The sequence below is a fragment of the Equus caballus genome, chromosome 14 (assembly GCF_041296265.1).
Source record: "Equus caballus isolate H_3958 breed thoroughbred chromosome 14, TB-T2T, whole genome shotgun sequence".
Lineage (NCBI taxonomy): Eukaryota > Metazoa > Chordata > Mammalia > Perissodactyla > Equidae > Equus > Equus caballus.
The window spans coordinates 98,060,445-98,084,195 of NC_091697.1; the positions used below are offsets into that span (position 1 = coordinate 98,060,445).

The 23,751-nt window shown below is 35.4% G+C and overlaps 1 protein-coding gene across 2 annotated transcripts in view; it reads left to right on the top strand.

The window, feature by feature from the left end:
• The window catches only part of EDIL3 (EGF like repeats and discoidin domains 3), a 381,208-nt gene that overhangs the window by 114,365 nt on the left and 243,092 nt on the right, over positions 1-23,751 (top strand). For both annotated transcript variants that reach the window (XM_001504634.5, XM_003362850.5), the window contains exon 2: positions 5,618-5,746. In XM_001504634.5, coding sequence (XP_001504684.3) covers positions 5,618-5,746 — 129 coding nt within the window. The remainder of the gene's footprint in view (positions 1-5,617; positions 5,747-23,751) is intronic.

Consider the following 23,751-nt stretch of genomic DNA (forward strand, 5'->3'; position numbering starts at 1 on the left):
TCGCCTGAGTCTGCCATAAACTGCAGATGGAATCATAAAACATAGTTAGATTCAAATTAAACACATCTGTCCTGATCTAAAGCAGGTGAGGCCAGCCAGCCAAGAAGCATCAAGGTGTAACATTGCACACAGATTACTATATGCAGAGGTATATTTTGGGAGCTTGCTGACAGTGGAATAAAGAACCATGAAATCATCTACTGTCCTATTTTCCTTTATTGAGCCTGCCTTCTTGTACTGGTTGCCATCTTAGTTTTAAAAGACCCTACCAACACATCCACTGAGAACCAAATAAACAACCAGACAAAAACACTGATTTGAAGTCCAGGAGTCTATTGCATTTTAATCAGGATTCTTATCTGAACTGATGCTTTCTTAGATTAATTGGAATGACAGGGAGTCAGAAGTCCCTACAGTGCATTTTAATTGGACTTGAAATTCCAGGCAGAGAAAGTTTGTTTCCACTCGAGGTGTCAGCCCACATCTGTACCACCCACTGAAATAGTGGGTGTGTAGAGAAAATAGTAGGCTAACATCTGATGGTTTTGACCAAGGTAACTATGTAACCTATCTAAATCAGGACGGTTTTGAGAATGTGAAAGGGGATTGTGGCATGCATGGAGGTGCAGGGTCCCAATCTCCCTTCAGGAAACAACAAGCTGTTTAGCTGCAAGGAAGGCAGTAAGCTTTGGGCGTCCTTCTGCAGCACTTTCAGGATCCCCCTTAAACTTTAGAGCCTCACTCTGTCTGGGCCACCTCCAGCCAATGACTGAATATGGTAAGGGCACTAGTGTCTGGTCATTTCTGCTCTTGGGGGATTCCTCTAAAGAGTAAGCTTCACTTCGGAGCTTCCAGGTGGAGTGGCTGACACTTTGTCAAGTCTGCATTTTAGACTCTCCTGCTCAATCCTGTTCTTCTCTCCCTGCCGTTTCTTTTCACCGGTGTCAGATCTGCATCACAAGATCAAGGCTTTTTCTGCCCATTTCTGCTTCCTTCTCATTTTATCTTCCACAGGCATTACTTCCCAATAGAAGTATTACACTCCTAACTTTGTCATAGCGTTTACTTCATGGAAAACCCATCACAAGGATGCTATTAATAATTAGGTGTGTGGGGGCCGGCCCCATAGCTGAGTGGTTAAGTTTGCGCGCTCTGCTTCAGTGGCCCAGGGTTTTGCTGGTTCGGATCCTGAGCGTGGATGTGGCACCGCTCGTCAGGCCATGTTGAGGCGGGGTCCCACATGCCACAACTAGAGGGACCCACAACTAAGAATATACAACTATGTACTGGGGGGATTTGGGGAGAAAAAGCAGGAAAAAAAATAATAATAATTAGATGTGTGGAATGGACTTAAAGCACAGCCTATAATAACCCTAATTATGTTTGACGGGCTTCTGTTGTCGACCCTCTACTTTATCCAAGGCCAAAACCTTGTTTTCTTGTTTTAGACGTTGTCCATCTAACAGAGGTACATGTGGGAACCTTTATTACTCTCAGGCAGACCTTGATATATTAGACCTTAGTTGAATAAATTGAATATTTATACTAGAGTGGAAGAGGCCTAACCTAAATTTCCTTCTTTTTCTCTTTTGAAGATTCTTCCTCTTTTTCCGTACTTATTTGTTGGTATGTCCAAGGACCTCTCCTCTCTTCTTATTTCCTCTCTGCTCCCTTCCCCTCAGTTCCTCTCCTCTGCCATCCCTTTAAAGACTCTCACTGGGATATAGTTTTCTCATTCACACTTAACGTATGCTATTGCAAAACCTCTCCAACTCCATATCTGCTGATTCAATAGAGTATGGGATGTTTTTATTTTGGATGTCCCACAGACTTCTTGAACACATAATTTCTTTAAAACTAAATCCATTATATTCCTCATGAAAGATGGCCCTTCAGTCATACAGGCAGGAGCTCTAGAAATCAACCCAGATTTCTTGCTATCTTTCACCCTCTACATCAGTTTGGTCACAATGTCATCTCGATTCTACCTTGAACATTTTGGTCAAATCTATTACCTCTTTTCTCCCTTTCAGAACGACACTAAGTAAATATCAATAATGGGGATAAAGTAAAAGATGAATTTTCACAAGTACATAATGTATTAGAAATAAGTAGACATCAGCAGAAAAGAAGAACAAAAAGTACACGGACAAGAGAGAAAAAAACGTATGAGCTAAACAGCAGCTGACAACCACAAGACATAAGGAGAGAGGAACGGATCGTCCTGGACCACAGAAGCATCATGTGCCTGGCATACACACCTGTAGAAAACCGGTTAGATTAAGTATTATCATCTAGAAGGGGCAGCACAAGTGCCAAGAAAGGTTTCTCAGGACACCAAAAACTCCCCATAATGATGAAATAATCAAAGGGACCAGACGTTCTGGCCTCATGTGGCCCTGGGCATGTCAGGACAGTAAGCTCACATCAGTTAATAAACTATGCAGGAACTTGGCTGTAGAAGTGAAAAAGATCAGAATGAGAGGTTCTCAATTTTGGATAAATATATAAATGTAGCCTGCATGCTTGAGAACCTGTAGGATACTGCTCGTGCCTTGCCTTTCTCCTGTAGACATTGCTTCTGTCACTGTAAATAAGTCAATCTACAACAGGCCTTGATCTGTTGACATTGCTGCAACAACAGATTCTGGTCTGGAGAATGTAGACGTCCTCTTTTTGTAGTATTGACGATACTCAGAATTATAACTGACAACTCATATGTTTGAGTGTTAATACTCATCTTCATGCAATGTTTGGAATGAGTAGATGACAAGGTTGTTAGTCTGACTGTGTGAAGCTGTGCTGCTTTGCTCACACCAAAGGCAGAGAGGCATGATCTCACTTCTAAACTGCTCATTGACTCTTTCTAAACTCTCAACAGTAATGCCTTTGCTTCTAGATTAAGCATCTGGGGGAGGAGTGGTAGTGATTTGGGGGACTTTCATTTCCTGTTGCATTATTTAGTATTTGTTAACTGGATTGGGATGAAATGGTGCCTCCATTGCTTTCCATGCCATAGCCACCTCTAAGGAGTGTTAAGAAAATCCTCATCATTTTTTGCTGAGACTGCTTCAAAAGATTGATGCTTAGTCCTTTTGCCTTCAGCCTTGACTCCTCCATTTGATCCAATACAATGCTGCCCGAGTCATCATTCCTAAACACAAATGTGGGCATATACTTTCCTGTGAGCAATGTCCTTTTGTGGTTTCTCCAATGCTTAAAGAGAAACTTCAAAATATGTGGCCCAGCATATAAGGCCTTTATTTATATGACCATGCTACTTTTCTTAGCTCATTTGTCTCTATTCCTCATACACATTTATGCTTTAATTGTAGTGACCTACTCAAAGCTCTAGGAAGGAGCCATGATCTTTTTCCTTTGCGTATGTTATTCCCTTTGCCTGGAAGCTTGAGCATGTACCCCTTCCTCTTCTGCATCACCTGATAGCACTAAATCCTTTTAGAAGTCTCTGTTGATCCTGCAATTTGGATCATATATACTAATCACAGCTCTTATTACTACATGGTGTAATTGTTCCTGCTTTTTTAATCTCCTATAGTAGGGCTCTGTACTTCTTGATGGTAAAGACTGTCTTTAGTTCTGTATGTCCAGCACTTACCTCAGTGCCTGCTATAAAATAGGTACTCAAGCAGTAGAAGGATGGATGGAGAAATGGATGGATAAATGGAGAGATGGCTGAGTGGGTGGCTAGCTAGATAGATAAAGAGATAGAAAGTTTGTTGAAATATCTTTACCAGTCATCCCCAGTCACCCTCCTCATTCAAATGCACTCTATAGGATGCTGCCAGGAGAGTCTTCTTAAAATATAGATCTGACCATGTCAAAACTTTAAAATATATATTGAAAACATTCATTGGCTCCTTGTCTTATAAATTATGATGTAACTATTTAATCTTCCCTGATCTGACATATCTACCAAATTCTATGGTATTCCCAAAACATATTCATTCATTCATTTATTCATTATTTCATAATTCTCTTTTCTAATGTCTACTGCAGTGCTAATGTAGTATTTTTATCATCTTATTATATCTAATGATTTACTTTTTAAATTTGACAAAAATCTTAACCTCCATTTTCACTTTTCTAAAATTTTAAAGCGGTTAATCTAGGAAAGAGATGAAATAAGTTCTGGTAATAATTATTATTTCTATATAATATTAATCCTATATAATAATACCTATAAGGAAGTAAAGTTCCTAAGAAATACAAAGTATAGGAAACTGGGGCCCAAATTTTTTTTAGATTTTGGAAAGCCTCATTCTCTGTTAATCCAGGAGGTAGCACTTTCACCTGAAAGCTCCCCTCAGAACTGTGTGGCCTCTTAGGAGTCAGATTCACACCCTCTCTGTGCAGTAAAGCCACACCCATGATGCTGTCTGAAGCCTGCTTTTCTCTCCAGACTTAATCAGGGCTACTTTGGATATGTCAGGCTGCTCACGAATAATACCCTTCAGATTTTTAGAAGCCCCTTTTTTTAGCTGAGAGAGTCAGGCTGCATCTGAATTATTTGAAATGTTTTCACAAAGTGTCTTATAGCCACATCCTTGTTTTGACATTAATGTTGAGGCCACGTCTTTCTGACAAAGCTCTGGATTTGATTTTCACTGGTTTGAAAGGCTGGAGTTGAGAAACAGTTTTATTTCCTATCACAAGTCCTGGTCCCTCTATATTCCTTTTCTTTACTTTCAAACTGATCAGTTCTTTATTTAGCACCTCTCTTTCTTATGGTACCTCACCAAATGCAGCTGTTAACAGCCAACTGACACTAACATTCTACCTGGAAATCTCATTACTCATTTGCTAAAGTTCACTAGGTACATTTTCTATCACCCACGTTCTTCGGGTGACAGACAGCTTTACCAATTGCTTCTCTCTACATAACATGGGTAGCCTTTTTCTCAGTGTTTTTTCAGATTCCATCTACCACTCAGTAGCAAAGCCATGGCCACGGTATTTTAGGTCTTTGTCATGGCACAACTTATTTCTCTGTAGCAGTTTCTCTCTTATCCTTCCACGTTTCTCTCAAGCAAGATAGCCTGAATTTTTCCTCACAGCCATGGCATGGTTCCGGAAGAGGATGTAGAAATATTCAAGTACTTTTTCAAGCCTCTGCTGGTTTCAAGCCTGCTAACATCCTATTGGCCAAAGCAAGTCACATAGACAAGCCCAGATTCTAGGGATCCAGAAATAAACCCCATTCCTTTAGTAAGAAGAATTGCAAACTTACAAAGCAAAGTGTTTGGTTATATAAAGGTTATTTATTGGAATAATTGATAAACCAATTTACCACAGATATTCAGGCTAATCCTCTGTAACAAATTAGACAATATTTCATTTACATGTAATGAAGGAACCCCAAACTGAGTTAATAGCTTTCAGTATGCAATGTTTGAATTATAAAGTTTAATTTTTACCATGCTATGTACTCTCTCTCTTAAAAGCACATGGTTTCAAATGGATCTTGCATACCTTATGTGTAAATCGAAATAGTGTGGTGACTTTGCCAAGGGAAGATCTGTGGGGCATGTGAAATAGTACATTCCTGCGCCTGAGACCAAACAAAAAAGTCAGTATCTGTTCCTTTATTCCTCAGGCGATATTTGTGATCCTAATCCATGTGAAAATGGAGGTGTCTGTTTGCCTGGAGTGGCTGAAGGTTCCTTTTCCTGTGAGTGTCCAGGTGGCTTCACAGACTCCAACTGTTCTAGTATTGTGGAGGTTGGTAAGTGCAAGATTTAAGCATTTCAATGGTTCTTTTTGTTTTAATGAGTGACTGACCAATTTGGTGTGGGGCATTATAGGTATTCTGGATAAGATTGCTGTATGTTGCTGATTCATTTATTGCTCTCTAGGAATTTCAATCTCATCATTTCTATTTTATAACTAAATTATATTTTTATTAGGGGTGTTCTCAAATAAATAATTTAAAATTATATTTTGGTGATTAACACTATACTTTAAAGGAGTACAGATACCACTTGACTGTAATAAATTTTTCTCTCTCTAATATTAATACACATTTAAAATTTTATTCCCACTGGAAAATAATTTCGAATTTAATTTATTCAAATTAAGTAGTCACTCTAAATAAAATAGAATTTATTTTAGCCATTGAGAGTATCCATCGGTATTTTGTAGCTGTTCTGTTACTTGTCTAAGAATATAAATATATGAAAGAAGATAATATTTCAGCTGCATTATTCTTCAAAGCCTTTACAAAAACTTTGCCTTGCAAATTTTGATTAGTCAGTGGTCACATTTCAAAATGCTTTTTCATCTGTGAAGTACCTCATTGACATATGCAGTTAGGGATTCAGGGTAACTTCCTTAATTTCCAAATAGGTCCTCATTAAGGACATAGCTGTCCTTTAAATAATTTAGCACTATGTAAACTTATATAGAGATTTTCTCTCTAACCAAAGGTAGAACCATGATTAAGTTTTTAACAATTCCACTTTTTGTATATCAGCACCAAGAAGAATAGAAAGTGGCCTGTATCTCTGCCACATGTTTCGGATTAAAGTTCTGCCAACCAGCATAAACCTTGGAAAACTCAGAGATTTGGCTGGGTTTTGAAAAAGAGTTTTGAAGAAGAAAGTAATAGTATCTATAGTGAGGGCCCAGTTTGAGTCACTCATCATCGTATCTAATGCACCTAGCCTAGTACCTTATGCAGAGTAGGAAACCTACAACTGTTGAACGAATGAAAGGATTATTAAATAAAACCATTTTTAAATAGAACCAATGCCATTTTTCACCACTAGTTATTGGATTTTAGTATGCTTTACTTTTTAAATGTGTTTTTCTTGTATTTTATATATTACATTAGAATAAATGTATTATATCTGAAAAAGTTATATTATTGCTGAAATGTACGTTGTTCATTTAATTCATTTCAGAGATAATTCTCTTTTCAGGCTTTTATTAACTCGTGGCAGTTCTAGGGGTTTGAGACGGTGCCATAGAAATAAAACTGCTGTAACCACTTTGACCCAGGCTGCAAATATGTACAGTGGGTTTCAAAGTTTAATGTGAGAATCGTATCCTCAGGAAAGTCTATCTGTCTGCAGAAAATTATAGTCATAAATACTCCTAACAGGAATGTAGGAGTAGAATAAAAATTTAGTATTCTATTTTAAGCCCACTAACCCCAAATTGGCAGTGCCTTAGATTTGTAGTATATAATGTTTCAGTTGCTACTTTGTAAGAGCCACATCTGGAATCATAGGCAAATGTATTTAAATAATTAGGAAACCAGTATCTTCATAGAACTTTTAAGTTAATACTTGAATACTTTGGGCCATATTTTTAAATATGAATTCAGCATTCATATTTTATCAGAAGAGTGATATTATGGGCAGCAAAACTTTAAAAACTAAACACACTGCCGTATTCCACGTAGATCAATGAGACTGGAGAATCAAATGCTTATAGAATTCAGTTTTATTCAGGTTCATTATTAAATACTATTGAAGCACTTCTGATATTCAGAAATGGGATAGTTATTCTATATTACCTTAAGCTGTGTGTTTTTGTATGTTTTAAGCAACCTTGTTCTTGCATGAGGCATGTTTAGGAGTTCTCGGAAGAAATATGTTCTGTTCATATTTGCTTTATCATTTAGCATTGCCTATGAGTTATACCAATTCTAATATAATATGTTGGCTTTATAACATTAAAATAATAGAAAAGTCTCCTAAAAGTTTAAAATGTCCAATTTCTTAAATATATCTTTGCTATATTGTGAAATAATTTTTTTAAAAGGTGAAAAAATAGGGAAGATGAAATACAATTTTGAGGTTGGATATCTCTTTAGGACAGACACATGACCTTACTTGCCCTTCTCCTGCCTCTTTCTAAACTCCATCTTTGCTTATAGATAAGGAAATACTGAATATTTTTTGAATAAAAACATTTAGTAGCAATGCTTTTATTTTCTAGTCTACCTCAGGTTTTTTCATATTTTTAAAACTAATTATGGGGACTAAATATATGAAATATTAGATCATTAAAGAGCATCTTGACTTTTCAGTTTAAAAAGTCTGTTACTTTGCTGGGACATTTTGTTGCTGTTGTTTCCCTGCTGTTGGGTAGTGGTAATGCAGAAAGCATAGGATATGCTAGAATTTTATACACTCACACACAAAAATAATCCTCCAAAAAACTCTAGGTATTTTAATGTAATATCTTAAAAGACACAAGATTTGAGCTGTCACCATGCACTATTTTTGCTTACACATTAATCCCCCCAGAGATGGAGATGTGTCGAAGGTTTCTTCTAAACTTCAAACCATACAGATTTTGTGATTATATGAAGTTCTAAATCTCCTTATTTTTAATTTGCAAAGGAAAGGAAATAATTTATTTATATTCACCTAGAAAAAGTTGTGTTTGACCCCAATTTTTTAAATAATTTTTACTCTGTTCAATCTACAATCAAACATATACTCTCTTCGTTGTAGTACGTCTGGAAAGGAGAATTTCCGATACATGCTATTCTTAGAGATAAAAATTGCTTAATGACTTTACCTCAAACCTCATTACTTTGTAGTAGCCCTGATTCAACTTCTTGATGCTGCTTAGTTCAAGAGATCCTCATCCAATTTTCTACTTTTATTCTTCCCTCCCAAAGCATCTAGTGTCAGATAAGCACAAAACACTTTGTCACATTTGCAATCAATTCTCATGGCACTTACATTCCTATATTGTGCGGGGAAGCTTGGAGAAATTGACTCGCTCAGATTTGTGAACTTCATTCACTAGATAACACTGCTTTTCTTTGGACTTAATCCTTGATCTGTGTGTACTCCAGTATCCATCTTTTACCTCTCTCTGTCTCTTTCTGTCTCTCTGTCTTGTTGTCCCCCACACATTCCCCTTATACAGATGTAACTACACACCTCAGTGTTCTCAGTCTCTTTGAGTTGTTAAGACTCACTTCTGATATCTGCAAAAGGCAATAGGAACACATCTCTCTCAGCAAAAGAAAGAAAGAAAAACCCTTACTTTACATCCTCAGACTTGAGGACATCAGCCAGATTAATTAGTGTTTGCACAGATGTGCCCACTTGCTGCCTCCCTCTCCAGGGAACTTGTAGACAGACCACCGTGTACATAAACCCCAAACTGCTTCCCAATTACCTGCTCACATTCCTGGATGGCACTGTGAAATTTGGAGCCAAATGGTGACACATTTATTTCATATAGAAATTTCTATTACCAGTGAGTATTCTAGACTTCGTGTATAGAAATTCTAAGAATTATTAAATTGTTCAAGTTTCATGGCATACATAATTCTCTTCTGTATGCTAACAGAGTAATTCAGTAAACCAATGACAAATATGAACTTTTACAACTAAAAGAGAACAAAATAAATGATTGACTTAAAATTAGTTTTCATTTATTGCTAAACAAATGTTTCGTGAGCTCTTACTAAGTAATAGTTATCTAAATGGTGGAATTCAAAGGTAAACAAATCTATAGAAATTACTGTGGAATAAGGAAAGCAGATAAATAAATAGGTAAATATGATGGATGTTGTGACAGGAGAAGTATATGGAGCCATAAGAATATAAAGCAGATGTTTTGTCTTAAACTAGGTGTCAGGGAATGCATGCCTACCTGAAAAAATAACATCTTGACATAATTCCAAAAATTAATTTCAATCTAGCGGGCAGAAAGCTGGACGTATTCTAGACAGAATAAATAGCTTTTTAAAAAGCCAGGAGATAAGAAAAGTAGTAATTCCACGAGCTGGAAGAAACTCACTGTGATTAGAGCTTACAAAAGAGAGACATGGTGGCCAAGAATGAGTCTGAAGATGCGGACGGTGGCTGATTCTGCCGTCTTCTATGCTGTTTTAAGGAATTTGGACTTTACACTAAGAGCAATGGAGAGGATTTGTACTTTGAGAAGATCACTGCCACTGCAGTATGGAACAAAAATTAGAACAGAGTGAGATAAGGGGACAATTTGAAGGCTACTCAGAGGACCAGGTCAGACATGATGATCTTGGTCTGGGTTCACGTAGTAACAAAGGGAATGGAGAGGAGAGAGTTAATAAATATTTAAAAGATACGATAGATAATTATTGGTGACTTTTGAGGTTATTGAGTAAAAGGGGCTTGGAGAAAGGGAGAAGTAAAGAAGAAGCATCTTCAGGTTATGGCCTAAGCAACTGGGTACCATTTTCTGAGATAGCGTAAATTAAGGATACACTGGATTTGGAGGTAGGAAATGAGTTGAGTACATCACATGTTGAATTTGAGGAATTTGCTAGACATTAGTTAAGAAATCAGGCATAGATTGTAAGTCATAATTCTACAGATGGTTGTTGATGCTCAGGGAGTGTATGAATTTGCCCAGAAGCAGAATAACTTCTGAAAAGAAGAGAGGACCAATAAATGGAAACCAATAAGAGGTTCATCAATAATTAAGCAATAGGCAGAGAAAGTTAAATCTCTAGAGGAATCTGAGAAGGAGTGGCCAGGGAGATATAACAGAAACCAGGAAAGTGCCGCACCCCAAAAGTTAAGGTTAGACAGTATTTCAAGGAATGGGTGACCGGCAATGTCAGATACTGTGAAGCTGAGCAAGATAAACATTTATATGTGTCTTACCTGTGATCTCGTCAAGATCAGTTTCACTGGAGTTGTGGAGAAAGCGGTTGTAGCACTTGGAAGAATTACAGGAATATTTTTAAAAGTGGCTAGGAATACAAGGGAAGTTCCTCAATTTGACAAAGAGTATCTTTAAAAAATCTAGAGCTGAAAACATTCTTAATGGTGAGAAACTCAAAGCTTTCCCATTTAGATCAGAAACAAGACAAAGGTACTCTTTCTCACTACTACTTTTCAACATTGCACTGGAAATACTAGCTACTGCAATAAGACAAGAAAAGGAAATAAAAGATTTACAGATTGGGAAGGAAGAAATATAAGTTTCTTTTCACAAATGACATTACAGAAGAGTTGTAGAATGCAAAGTTAACATACAGAAGTCAATAGTTTTCCTATTTACCAGTAACGAATAAGTGAAGTTTGAAATTACAAACACAATTGGCAGAGCACAGAGGATTTTAGGGAACTGAAAATACTCTGTATGATGTTATAATGAGGCATACAAGCCATTGTACATTTGTCCAACCCTATGCAATATACACCACCAAGAATGAACCCTAATGCAAACTATGGACTTTAGATGATTATGACATACCAGTGCAGGCTCATCAATTATAACGAGTGTACCACATTGGTGGGGGATGTTCATAATGGTGGAGGCTACGTATGTGTAGGGTCAGGACTATATGGGAAATCTCTATTCCCTTTTCTATTTTGCTGTGAACCTAAAATTGCTCTAAAAATAAAATCTTTAATTTAAAAAATGGCTATAACAAACATTAATCAGTTTATGCACTTATTTACTCTTCCATCCATCAAATATTTATTGAGTGTATACTGTTTACCACACACTTCCTAGCCCTGAGGATATAACCAATAAAAAAATAGTCTTAGCCTTCATGAATCTTCTAGTCAAATGGGAAATTAGGCAATAAACCCCATGCTTATCATGGTAAGTTCTATAAAGAAAACTAAAGCTCAGTTTGAGGTAGAATAGTAGGAGGTATATTTTTGGATAAGACTAGTAGGAAAGACTGAGAAGTTGGTGTTTGAACAAAAAGTGGGATTGAAATAACTTCATTGTATAGGGATGGGGAGAGAGGACAGTAACTGAAAGGGGAATTGAGGCTAAGGGAGGTTTTTTTTTTTTTTTTTAGGAAGATTAGCCCTGAGCTAACTGCTGCCAATCCTCCTCTTTTTGCTGAGGAAGACTGGCCCTGAGCTAACATCTGTGCCCATCTTCCTCTTCTTTATATGTGGGATGCCTACCACAGCATGGCTTGCCATGTGGTGCCATGTACGCACCTGGGATCCGAACCAGTGACCCCCGGGCTGCTGAAGTCGAATGTGTGCACTTAACTGCTGCGCGACTGGGCTGGCCCCTCAGGGAGGTTTTTAAGATGGAATTGTAATGTCATTATGATTCAGAAATATGACATAAAAGCTAAGCTTTTGTTTTACTAGAAATTATGTTAGATGACTCATAGAGAAATTTCAATAATACTTAGCATACATTTAACCTATTGAAACTATCAGTCTGAAAACAACATAAACATTGGAATGTGGTAGTAATATAAAATCCCTCATCACTTTTGTTAAAAAATTTCAAGACCCTGTGTTATTGAGAGTAGTTCAGCACAGAGTAACAGAGTCCATACATCATTTCATTTATGGTTCTCCCTCTTTATCCTCTCTGTAATTGCATTGGCTTCTGATCAGATTTTCTTATTTAGAAAAAATAGTAAATATTTACCTTCTATCCTCTCCTGTCCTCTTCGCTATATTCCATCCAAACCAATTTCTTTTTGGTAACTGGTATCCCTTTCCTAAGGTGAATTTGGATTCTTTTAAATTTGTGGCCTGCAAATCTCATCAATTTCATTTATAATCTCATAATCTTTCCTGCTTCCATTTCATTCTGAGAAATTGGTTACATTTATCCCAGAAACATAAAGACTTTCATACAAATTTTTTTAAAAGTTACGTTGTACCTCTCACCCTATGAATAGTCATGTTCATGTTTGTCTTTTAGAGGATGAGAATTCAGTGTCAGAATATCAAGTAGTGTAACAGAGACTGACTCTGTCTAATAGACTTCTTTTTAGTGGCCATGGAATATCAGAATGTTGACAAGCATTAAGTAGATCTCTTGGGTAGAGTGAGGCTATTTTTAGATTTCTGAACTTTGATTACCAAATGAGAGATTTGGTAAATTTCAGTTAAATTGTTCACAAAGTAGATGAAATTATGAGCAGTTGTCAGTTTTTTTCTCCCCTTGAGATATCTTCTTGGTCTAAGGAAGGATAGCTCATGATTGAATCCATATTTCTAGAAATGATCATAATGAGAGCTATTCTGCATGATTAAAATAGTTTCTGTAAAGCTGCCAGCCATAGATGATTGGTAGGAAATTTCCCAGTCAACTAGAGTCAAAGGGATTTATTTTCAGAATTATATTTACTTATTTTTCTGATAATAAGAAAGATTAAATATGTATTCATACAAACAAATAGAATTGTACAGTTAAGATAACAGACAACAATTTTAGGGAAATTTTTTTGCCATTTATTTTGCATGTATTATAAAAAAGTAATTTTCTTTTATATATGTAAACATTTCTATAACATAGTTTATAAACTATTAGCTTATTAATTTAAAAACATTTCTACTTCGTTGTCAATTACAATGATTAGAATTTATTAGCTTGCAATTCCATGCCCTAACAATTAGATATTAAGAGAAAAATAGAGAATATCAAAGAATGTCATAAAATATCAAGTACAGAAATCCTTTCTTGCCCAGAAGAAAGATTGGAGCCAAGTTGTGATAAAGCTTTTATTTGTAAGAAAAGACAATGTAACACATTTTTTGAAAAGTTGATGTATACCATTTTAACCATTGTATTTTTTTCTAAGTGTATATCCTTCCCAATGATTGAGGAGAAATACTTTTGTGAATGCAATGATAGTGGATGTGTGTCATTAAGCTTTTACTGCTTAAGAAATCGTCACAGATTTAGTGGATTTAAAAAACAATAATTTATCTCACAATTCTATGAGAAAGTTAAGTTGGTGTTCTGGTTGACTGGTACTGGGTAGTGGAGGATGGCTCAGTTGGGACGGCTTGTCTCTGCTGTATCAGGTGTCCTTACACAGTGGTAGTGGAAAGGTCTCAAGAGCAGTAAGAAAGATCCAGCCCAGTGACAAGCATTTTTCAAGTCTCAGCTGTGTCAGACTAGTCAACACCACTTTTGATGGAAGGATCTGCCACTTCGTATTGCAAAGGTGAGGATGCAAGAAGAAGAATGTGTGGCTGGTTTTCAGTCTACCATGAGATGTCAGTTAGTTGCTTTTCTCTTTTTTTGTTTTTTTAAGAGTTTTTGTTGGTAATGCACAAAGTTGATAAACTTGTAGATATCTGTAGATACTGATTTTTATGTTACCGACTATGAATACAAAAATTCTATAAATAGTGATTTTTATCAAATCCTCTGTTTTTTATAAGGGAGGAAAGAAGTAAAAATTCTCTTAAAGAAAGAAAAAAGTATTTTCTGCTCACTTTAGGAAAATATATTGAAAAATTAGAAAGGTTAAAATGGAAAATAGCTTTAAATTGTCCTTTTACTTGGATTCCAAATGGAGTGGCATGAGGTCAGTTGTAGCACTGCCAAAAGGTACAATTCTACACATTTATGAAAATGAAAATTACTATTTTAAAGTGATAGGCTAAGGGGAAAATTTAGCATTAATCTCTGGAAAAATTTTCTTTTCCAAGTTGAGCACTTTCATGGAAAAGAGATCTACAAGAGACTCACAAAGGACTTATAAAATAGTTAAAACATGTCCAACTTTCTTTAAAATCTTCCATACTTTTACTTGGTTTTATCTTCTTCGTTGATTTTCCACACGAATCTATTTCTTGATTCTAACAATTATACCTATCATTTGTTTCGTTTTAATTGAATTAATTACACATCAATCCATGTATCCCAAACAGAGCAAGTCTTTAAAAAATAACATTATTTTTAAGCAAACGTGATGAAGTATTAAAATTCTATCATTTTATGAAAGTTCATATGTTGCTGGAGAATCAGCAAACTGTTTCTGCTGTGATTACAATAGAAACAAGAAAATAAAATAGTTATCTTTAGGTTGAGCTGTTGAATGCCATAATAGGAAGAAAAGCTAACAGTGTACACACTGCTTTTGTCTTGGGAATAGCCAGCTATATTTAAGAATATATATTTTACATAGAATTTATTGATTTTCTTCCTTACAAAAATAATGAAGAAAATTTGGGAAATATAAAGTAAAAGAAGTAAATAAAATTATCATAATCTTAGGTTATATATACTTTCATTCTTTTTTCTATCATTTACCTCTATCTATAGGTCTCTTTATATATGTATCTATAGCTGTATATAATCACATAAAGAGTGATAGCAAGTTAAGTTGATGCCTCATATAAAATTGTGCACATGTGTGTTTATGTGTATACATACGTGTGTGTAAAATTTCTGCAGTACATAGTTCATATTTTTTGATATCACTTTTTTTCCACTTAGGATATAAAATTAATGTTTCCATTTCATTAAAAATTCTTTCCTGACATTATTTAAAACATCAGGCTAACATTCTGTCATTTACCATCATTTTATTCAACCAGCCTCTATTTTTGGACATTTAAGTTGCATGCAAATCTCCTCTCTTATAAGCATTTTGATAAACACTCTTTTAACCAAATTTTGTGTACATTCCTCACTGTCTCCTTAGACTAAATTCTTAAAAGTAAGTTGTTGGATGAAGAGTTATTTGAGAACCTTTAATATCAGAAAGATTGTATAGGAAAGGCTAAACGGTTTGTCATGGTGGATTTATAATGAAAAGAAAGCTTAATGGGTTTAGATCTACTTAATCAGAGTAATGCAGATTTGGGGTTATTTGATTTTTATAATAGGAGGAGAAAAATATACTTGAAGAGCGAAGAAGAGATTGTTAGCCCATCAAATGTACTTTTTAAATAACATGTGAAGACTACATCCTCTTTTATTTTCACTTGATTATTGTATAAGGCAAAAAAATCATTTAAAAAGGACAAACTGTAAAGAGGCATCTATATAAAGTCCAGTTTGGTTGATAAAAATTATGAGAAAAAGGCTATTCTCTAAAATTCAGGCCAATGAGAGAAAGAGTAGGCATTTTATCAAGGAAACCTTAAATAATGGCTGTGGAACATCTGAAGTATGCAGCTGACTTAGGATAACTAGAGAAAGAAAGCCTAAGAAGGTTAGATAAAGGTAGGAAGTGGGAAAATGATTAGTATCCTGTGGATGGAAAGTGAAAGGCCACTGGATGAAGGACAGAGCATTTGCTCTCATCTTTCCTTTTACCATTAGTTACACAGAGAATAGAAGGAAGAGAAAGAGATGAAAATAAGTATTTTGATAGATTGAAATTTATTTCTTAGAACTATTAGAAACTCTTATAGCATTTAATATTGGTAAATTAGATTAATTAATCAGGAAACCTTATTGGCACCTACATGCTGTTTTTTATGAGGAATTATTAAAGTAAAGAATAAGGGTTACTAAAATGCAGTAGAAAGCATGACTCTTTTCTCAAGGAGCTTCAAGTAGATGTCATTGTATGTGAAGGTTTATTTGGCCACGGTCCCTGAAGCCATAGGAAACCTGGGTGACATCTCAAGGTAACTTTGTGCTTGAAGACAATTTATTGTTCAACATATATCAAAGTATTTATGTGAAGGCTAATTCTGTAATCCACAGTACTTCAAGTACGATGGCAACATAATTTTTAAATGAGTCATATAAGGAGAGAGAATTTGGGCAGAATCCTTTTCAAAATGTATTTAATTTTTCCCTTTGAGAGTATAAAATTCACCAAACTACGATTTAAAATGGACAACAATCAATATTTATTATTATCTTTCTTTTAATCAAAATTTGGAAAGTAAGCTAGGAAGGACAAAATGTCAATTCCTCAGCAAAAGATAGAACCAGATAAGCAGTTTTCTTAAGTACTAATCCTTGGAAAATATAGCAAATTTCAGATAAGAATTAGTCTCCTCTTTGCATAGCCTGTTGAGAAATGCCCACAATGTCTTTATCTGGTAAGATTTTAATTCAGAAATCAGACCCCAAGTGCTTCATCTAAATCACGGAGAGCAGTTGGCCACAGAACTCATCTCTACAGTAACTGCCAAATATTTCCAACGAGACAGATGTTGTGTGTGTCAAGTCTGCTGTCTTTCAGTCAATTCTTTTGGCTCTTCAGGCAATGGATAAATGGCGTGTATCACGGAACAGCCTCTGGCCTCTAAAGTCAGCTTTTATTAATTATTCGACTATGTAGGTCAAGCTATGTTATTCTCCACAATGATTTCCTGACCCAAAATATCAGTAGTAAGTCTCACCTCACAACTAGACATGCTATTAGCAGGCCGTCATGTAATGAACATTGAAAGGAGAGGGCAGATGGCTTTTTTCTGCAATTTACCAATCCCATGATGCCAAGGACGTTTTTTCCTCACCCCTTTCCCTTTAACCGTGTCTGGTATTTTTAGAGTACTCTATTCTCTGAAATGCTGATATATGTATTATTCTTGTAATAACCTTGAAACAAACAGTTGAGCTAATACCAGTCTCAAAGTTGAATGGGAAAATGATCCTGTGATGAATGTAATGACTGAACCAAGGTCATAGATGCCTGCTCAGTGGCAGGACAGATGAACCTGAAATTTTGTCCCATGCTTTTCCACAGTCCACTGTTTGTGTTCAAGTTAAACTGTGCCTGTTATACATGTGGGGATGGATACTTTGAAACAATGAGAGAACCTGGAGATATAATAATAGTAGCAATATCTTTGATTCCAGCGCTCGTCACATGCTGACCATGCTCTCTTGGAATTCGGTAGGAACGCATTCTCTAAATGATTGCATCATGATGCTGTGGTTAAGAACTCAGCCAGACTGAATTCAAATCCTGGCTCTTCTATTTACTAGCTCTGTTACTTTGGGCAAATTATTTACTTCTTGATGCCTTTGTTTCTCATCTGTGAAATCAGGGTAACAACAGTACCAACCTCAAAGGGGTTTTGTTCAAATTAAATGAATTAATATATGTAAGGCTCTTAGAACCGTGCCTGGATTATAATAAGAGCTATATAGGAGTTATAAAATAAGTAAATATAAACATTTAAACCTTATAGACAATTAAAAAGCTACGTGCAGAAATCAAGCTTCTAAGTCCTTGAATATTCTTCCATCATTTCAGTCATTAATAATATTATTGAAATGTCCAATAAATCCTGACCTATTATTTTTATGTTAGGATTTTTTCTGCTTGTGCTTGAATATGCAAACTGGGGGCAGTTTAGCTGTCAGCTTTTAATTTTTCAAAAATTTCTTTCCTTCAACATATAATTTGAAAGATCACCTCACTTGGTATGGGAAAAAGAGAACCCTGTGTTTTATTATTTGAAAATTATGAGTAATGTAAGTAATGCCTGCATAATTAGGAGTCAGCCTTTCTGGAGTATAGCTTTTCTTATGCTTACAGCAAATAACTTATGAATTGATTTTTCTTTATAAGATTGCAAAATGGGAATCTTGCAAAGGCATAATAAATGCCAAGTTGGAATTTATGACAACATATTAATATTAGGTTCTTAGTTGTGATAGATCAACAATAAGGCCTTTGTGGCTTTGCATAAAGATAGAATCACAGAGTAGAAGAGAACACTAAGATCTTCCATTTAAAGAATATTATGGAGCATCTCTGGAAAGCTATTCCTGACCCCCAGAGGCTAATGTTGCCTTTGTATATGACCCCAAGATAAAGGACCTACCTTGAGATTCTTACATTTGGGAAAGGATTATAAAACACACACATCAATAGTCGTTACACAGGAAATAACGTCATAAGAGAAGAACAAAGAGCTATAGCTACCAAGAGGAGAAAAGGCCACTTCCAATCCTGGGGATTGGATTTGGTGGCTGAGATGGTGTTTGAGATGGGCTGGGAAGAAAGTGTAGTTCAATAGCAAAGTTATTGGGTGGAAACATTTTAAGCAAAATACTGGATGATAAAAAACGCACAAAGATGAGAAACTTGAGAACCTTCTGGAAGAATTAACATTAGTGGTTGCCCAGATTATTTAGAGTTTATAGGGATGATTGGGAGCCAGACCAGGAAGGTGGTTTGGACCTGTATTGTATAGGGCCCCTAGTCCTCCCCTTGATGTACTCCCATAATATAGTTTTCAATGTTTTTAACAAATTTATCCCAGGAACATGATTCTATAACCTCTTTTGATGATACATTATTGAAGCATACAAAATTATAAAAACAAAACAACACAAAACTCTTAGCTGAACTGAATATTTGAGGTAATTTTTAAGTGCTACCTCAGGCTTTTCTTTTGAGGATTAAATTGTACGATTTTTTTCTCTTACATTTTTATTCTACCTCCAAGATAAATGTATTTTTCAATTCATTAATTATTGTGGTTGTTTTCAATAAGACTTGCTCTAATAGGTAGTTGATTTGGAAAAGGTTAAGTGTGGCTTATTGACTGAAATTAGTGCTAATTTCTAACATAGAATTTCTAACCAGAAATTAATTGCTAGAAGAAAGAACTGTAAAGGTTGAAAGACAGTTTCCAGGGGGCGCCTCCATGACTAGAAATGTCAGTTTACAGGTGGAAAATCCCATGAGAAGCCACAAAATATTTATATTCACCTGCATAGACACCTAGTCCTCGACACCAAGGAAACTGTTTTGATGAAGACATACGTTTGGTTTTTCATCTGTGGACTTTAATCAACTACATATGAAATAACAAGCAAACTAGATTCTTCGCTAGGAGAAGATGAAACGTTGGAAGAATACCTTTGATCCTTTGCTTGGTTTCAAAATTTTGCAATTTTTCCATTACTAAGGTACTTTTAACATTGCTGGCAAGCCGGTCATATTCTCTCTTGACCCCCACGCCAAGCATAACCTCCTCCTTGGGTGTCTTCCCCACCCTTCGTTTTCCTGCCCAAACTTGCCCTCAGACTGAAGGAGATAAGTAGTCCCCCGTGCTCTAGGAATTGGTCCATAGGTGGCGCTGGAGGAGGGAGGGAAAGGAAATTAGTTCTTTACTTTTAGTAGCTAATACAAAGTTGGATTATTAGTTGTAATTCAGCAGCCTAAAAAAGGCAGTTCATAACATCATTGTACTTTGCACTAGTTATATCTCATCTGGAGATATAATTCTTGTCTCTGTAAGATCTCATTCTTGTTGCTGCATTTTAAAAGAACTTGACCAATTTGAATTTATCAAGAGGAGGCTAACAAAAATGATGACCAGGATGTAGGCCATGATCTGTGAAATTAAGGAGAGATGTTTATCTCAGTTAAGAAGAGAACTATGGGGGGTATGATAGCTGTCTTCAAAGATTTGAATGGCTGGTATGTCAAAGAAGGAGCTCCATTATTCCATTGTTTTCCACAGGCTGGCTCTAGGAGAGAGATGTGACATGTTCCTTTGTGAGATTATGAGTGCCCTGCCACTAGATATTTTGAAGCAATATTTTGATATTTGGTTGGCAGGTTGGACTAAGTGACCTTTAAGTTTGGTTTGCATTTAAATTTTTATTTTCAACAGTTGCTTACATCCTGTTTTCTGAACAGGCTGTTTCCTAGACTGTTTCTTGAAGGTTTAAAGAGTAGAAGTTAATAATGTGCATTCCCGCCTTGGAAATAAACTCCAAGATAGTAAGAAGGAGGCTTGGACGCTCCCTGAATAGCCCTGCACCTTTATTCCATTTCATTGTCTTCAAGTTAGACCTGTCCACTTTTTTATCAGCTGAATTCTTTAAAGACATTCCAATTAAGGAAAAATTTTAGCCTAGGGTGACAAGTTTTGCAGATAAGGAAATTACATTGTCAATGTCATTTGATTAACACCTGAATGTGGATACACTGACTATTTTCTTTTAAAGAAAGTCCTAATTCTGAAAAAAAAAAAAGCATTTAATTTTAGCTTCTATTTTAACAGACAGGAAAAAAAATCCTCTATAGCAGTCATTAACTCACTGCTGAATAAGTCAGTGGCACATTAGATTAGCTGAGTTCTATGTAGGCAGGCAGAAGCTGTGCTTTCTCTCTTATAGTTACGTCCTTGGGATGAGTTCAAACTACATGAAAAAAATAACTCCCCTTGACCAAAGAGAAACAGACAGATCCTCCAGAAATATCTCAGCTCTCTTCCATCAGACGTGCCCACTGTTTTTTTCCCTTCATCTTTTGAGTTTCAAAAGATATTTTAATTAAGCCAAATGTGTGGGTCTATATTTTGGGAATGCATCATTTCAAAGCCATCATAAAATTTGTAAGTTCCTCTTTGGAATACAAGCAATAAAAAAAGAATGATATTTTACTAAAAGACTTCGCAAATTTTAAAGTTGTAAAAATGTCATGTTGGAAATAACTGTAACATACTAAATACTGGCTTGTATACACACACACGCACACACACACTAATTATAAGCTAAGATTTTGTAATAAAGTAAATTTCTGTCTTCAATTAGTCACGATTTATTTTTTAAAAACACTGAGCTTTTATATTATTTATATCCTAGAAAGTACAGAATATTCAGTATTCAACCCTAAACGTCCCCAGTCGGGTAGAGGGTGACGAGCAGGGAAATGTGTTCATCATTCTAAGGCTGCATCTACCTGAGCACAGGACTCAGCCATCTCTTTGTCTCTGTGTCTTGTGCTACGTGGACTTGGGACTTTGGAAGTTTTACTTGACCTCCACTAACGGTAGCTATTACAAGAGAGTAACTTTCACAAGAAGAAAGCACAAATATAGATTGTCCAATATAGTTAAGAAGCACATTACTAAAGATAGGCTGATGGCATAGAAAAGAGGTTCATTTAGTAGCCTTATTTATAAAAAGTGAATATTTTGTATTGTGTTTAGGATTATGCGCTCCTTTTTACTTAATGAAGCTATCTAGTCATTTTTTTTTTGTTTCATGTTTCTCCCACTATTCAAATGGAGTCTGATCATTCATTGAAATATCTATATGCGAGAACTCCTGAATCCATCCAAATATCATTTGATACTGAACTAAACCATGATATATCCATAAAATAGAAAATTATTCAATACTGTCCATATTTACTATTATATTGACATAGAAAAATATATACAATATATTTGTGAAAAAAGAAGGTTATAAAACAGCATCTATTGTAGAATCCTCTTTATTATATTATAAATGAATATATAATTATTAATATATACTATATATGTATATATAGTCTGATGTTTAAATAGTTTTACTTTAAAATTCAGTTTGAGGTGAGTTTTTAGTTGGTAATTTAGATGATTAAACAAATATACTTCTATTTCGCAATGCAAACCTTAACCCGTTGTAACAATGGACATTTTGCCAACACCCTTAATCACAAAATCTCTTCTGGTATTAACATTTTATATGTGATGATTCTGTGGTTTCCTTAAGTGGATGGTGTCACTGAGATTTGTGCCAATATGGCTGGATCTATCCATTACTTTTTAGTTTTGTGTTCTTTTGGTTTTAACAGATTTGCTTTTCAGATTAGCTCATTTATCCAGACTTATGGAAATGAACTGAGGTGGAAGTCCATGGTCTCCCACACATAAGTAAAGCAGAAATCCGTACAACATAATCCTGATGGTGTCAGCATCCTTCTATCATATTCTGTGAAACAGAATAATATGGGTGCTATGACCAAATGAAACTCACATATGGTGAACAGGTAACCTCAGCTTCATTGCTTCCTACTCACTTTAAGCAGCATTCTCACTGTACAATTATTCTCCCTCTCCTGTATTAAATTTTCAAAACGATTATGAATTACTTTTACTGAAAATTGACAAATCTGAGCAATCATTTATATTAACTTCTGGTCTGCTTTATCCCTCACAAGTTTCTCCCTTCTATTTGTCCATGAATTTTCTAAGGCTATCTGAGGTTTAATTTCCAGTCCTCGCTTTGTATGGCTCACAATAATGTAAAAACAGCCATTAAATTCACTTGCTAGACTTTATTTTCTCATCTGTAAAATTGGATAGCTTTCTAAAAATACTTAATTAGCACCAATCATGTGCACTATACAAAACTAAAAGTTAGGCACTGCCTTGGCAGGAAGAAGAGTGGGTAATGTCCAGTTTGGGAACAAGACTGGAAAGTATTATTGCCATTTGCTTTTAGAACTGGCTTTAAGTTATCATTTAAAAGCCAGTGGGAGTTGGAAGGGAATAAATACATAAATCTGGAGATTGAAGTAAATACTGAAGAACTAAAAGTGGTGAGACTTGAATTCAGTCCACAGGATGGAATGAATTTGGATCAGGAGGAAGGACACACTGATTAAACAAAGGATATTTGAGGGCAATTGAATAGATACATGAAATACTGAGTTCTAAACCCTTTGTAATGTCAAATCACCTAGCTTGAAAATCTTTAGTGCTGCCTTTAAATAGGAAAATGTGTCCCAATTACGTCCCCAAAGTCTCTTGAATATTAGTTTGGATATGAATGTAGGCTAATTGAGTCATATTACTTCCCAGCTTCCCAATACTCCGGCTTAGTTTTATAAAATATGTATTTGTTTTCTTTTACTCAGTGGCAGAAAGTGAAACCAAAGCTTCCATTCATTCTTTATTATTTTCCCCATTTGCACCTCTTTCTAAAATGAGAAAATCACAAATGCACTGATAATTGCTGTTAACATGATTCACTGTATAAGTAGCTTATAAAACCCATGTGAACTATATCACTACTAAACATAGAAAGTGCACTTTGTGGGTATGTTTTAATGAAGCTATTTAACTAACAAACTGTAGTTTGATGATTTTTGAGTTAGTTTAAAATCACAGATTTATTTTTTCATGAGATGATCAGATGGTTATGAGAGCTACCATTGTCCTTTCAACCATTATTCTTTTTCTCTCTTGCTCCAAGAAAGATAATCTGATTTATGTGGCTACATATAGTTATATAAATTATTACATATTTAATTGTACATGGATTTATTTAACTAAAACA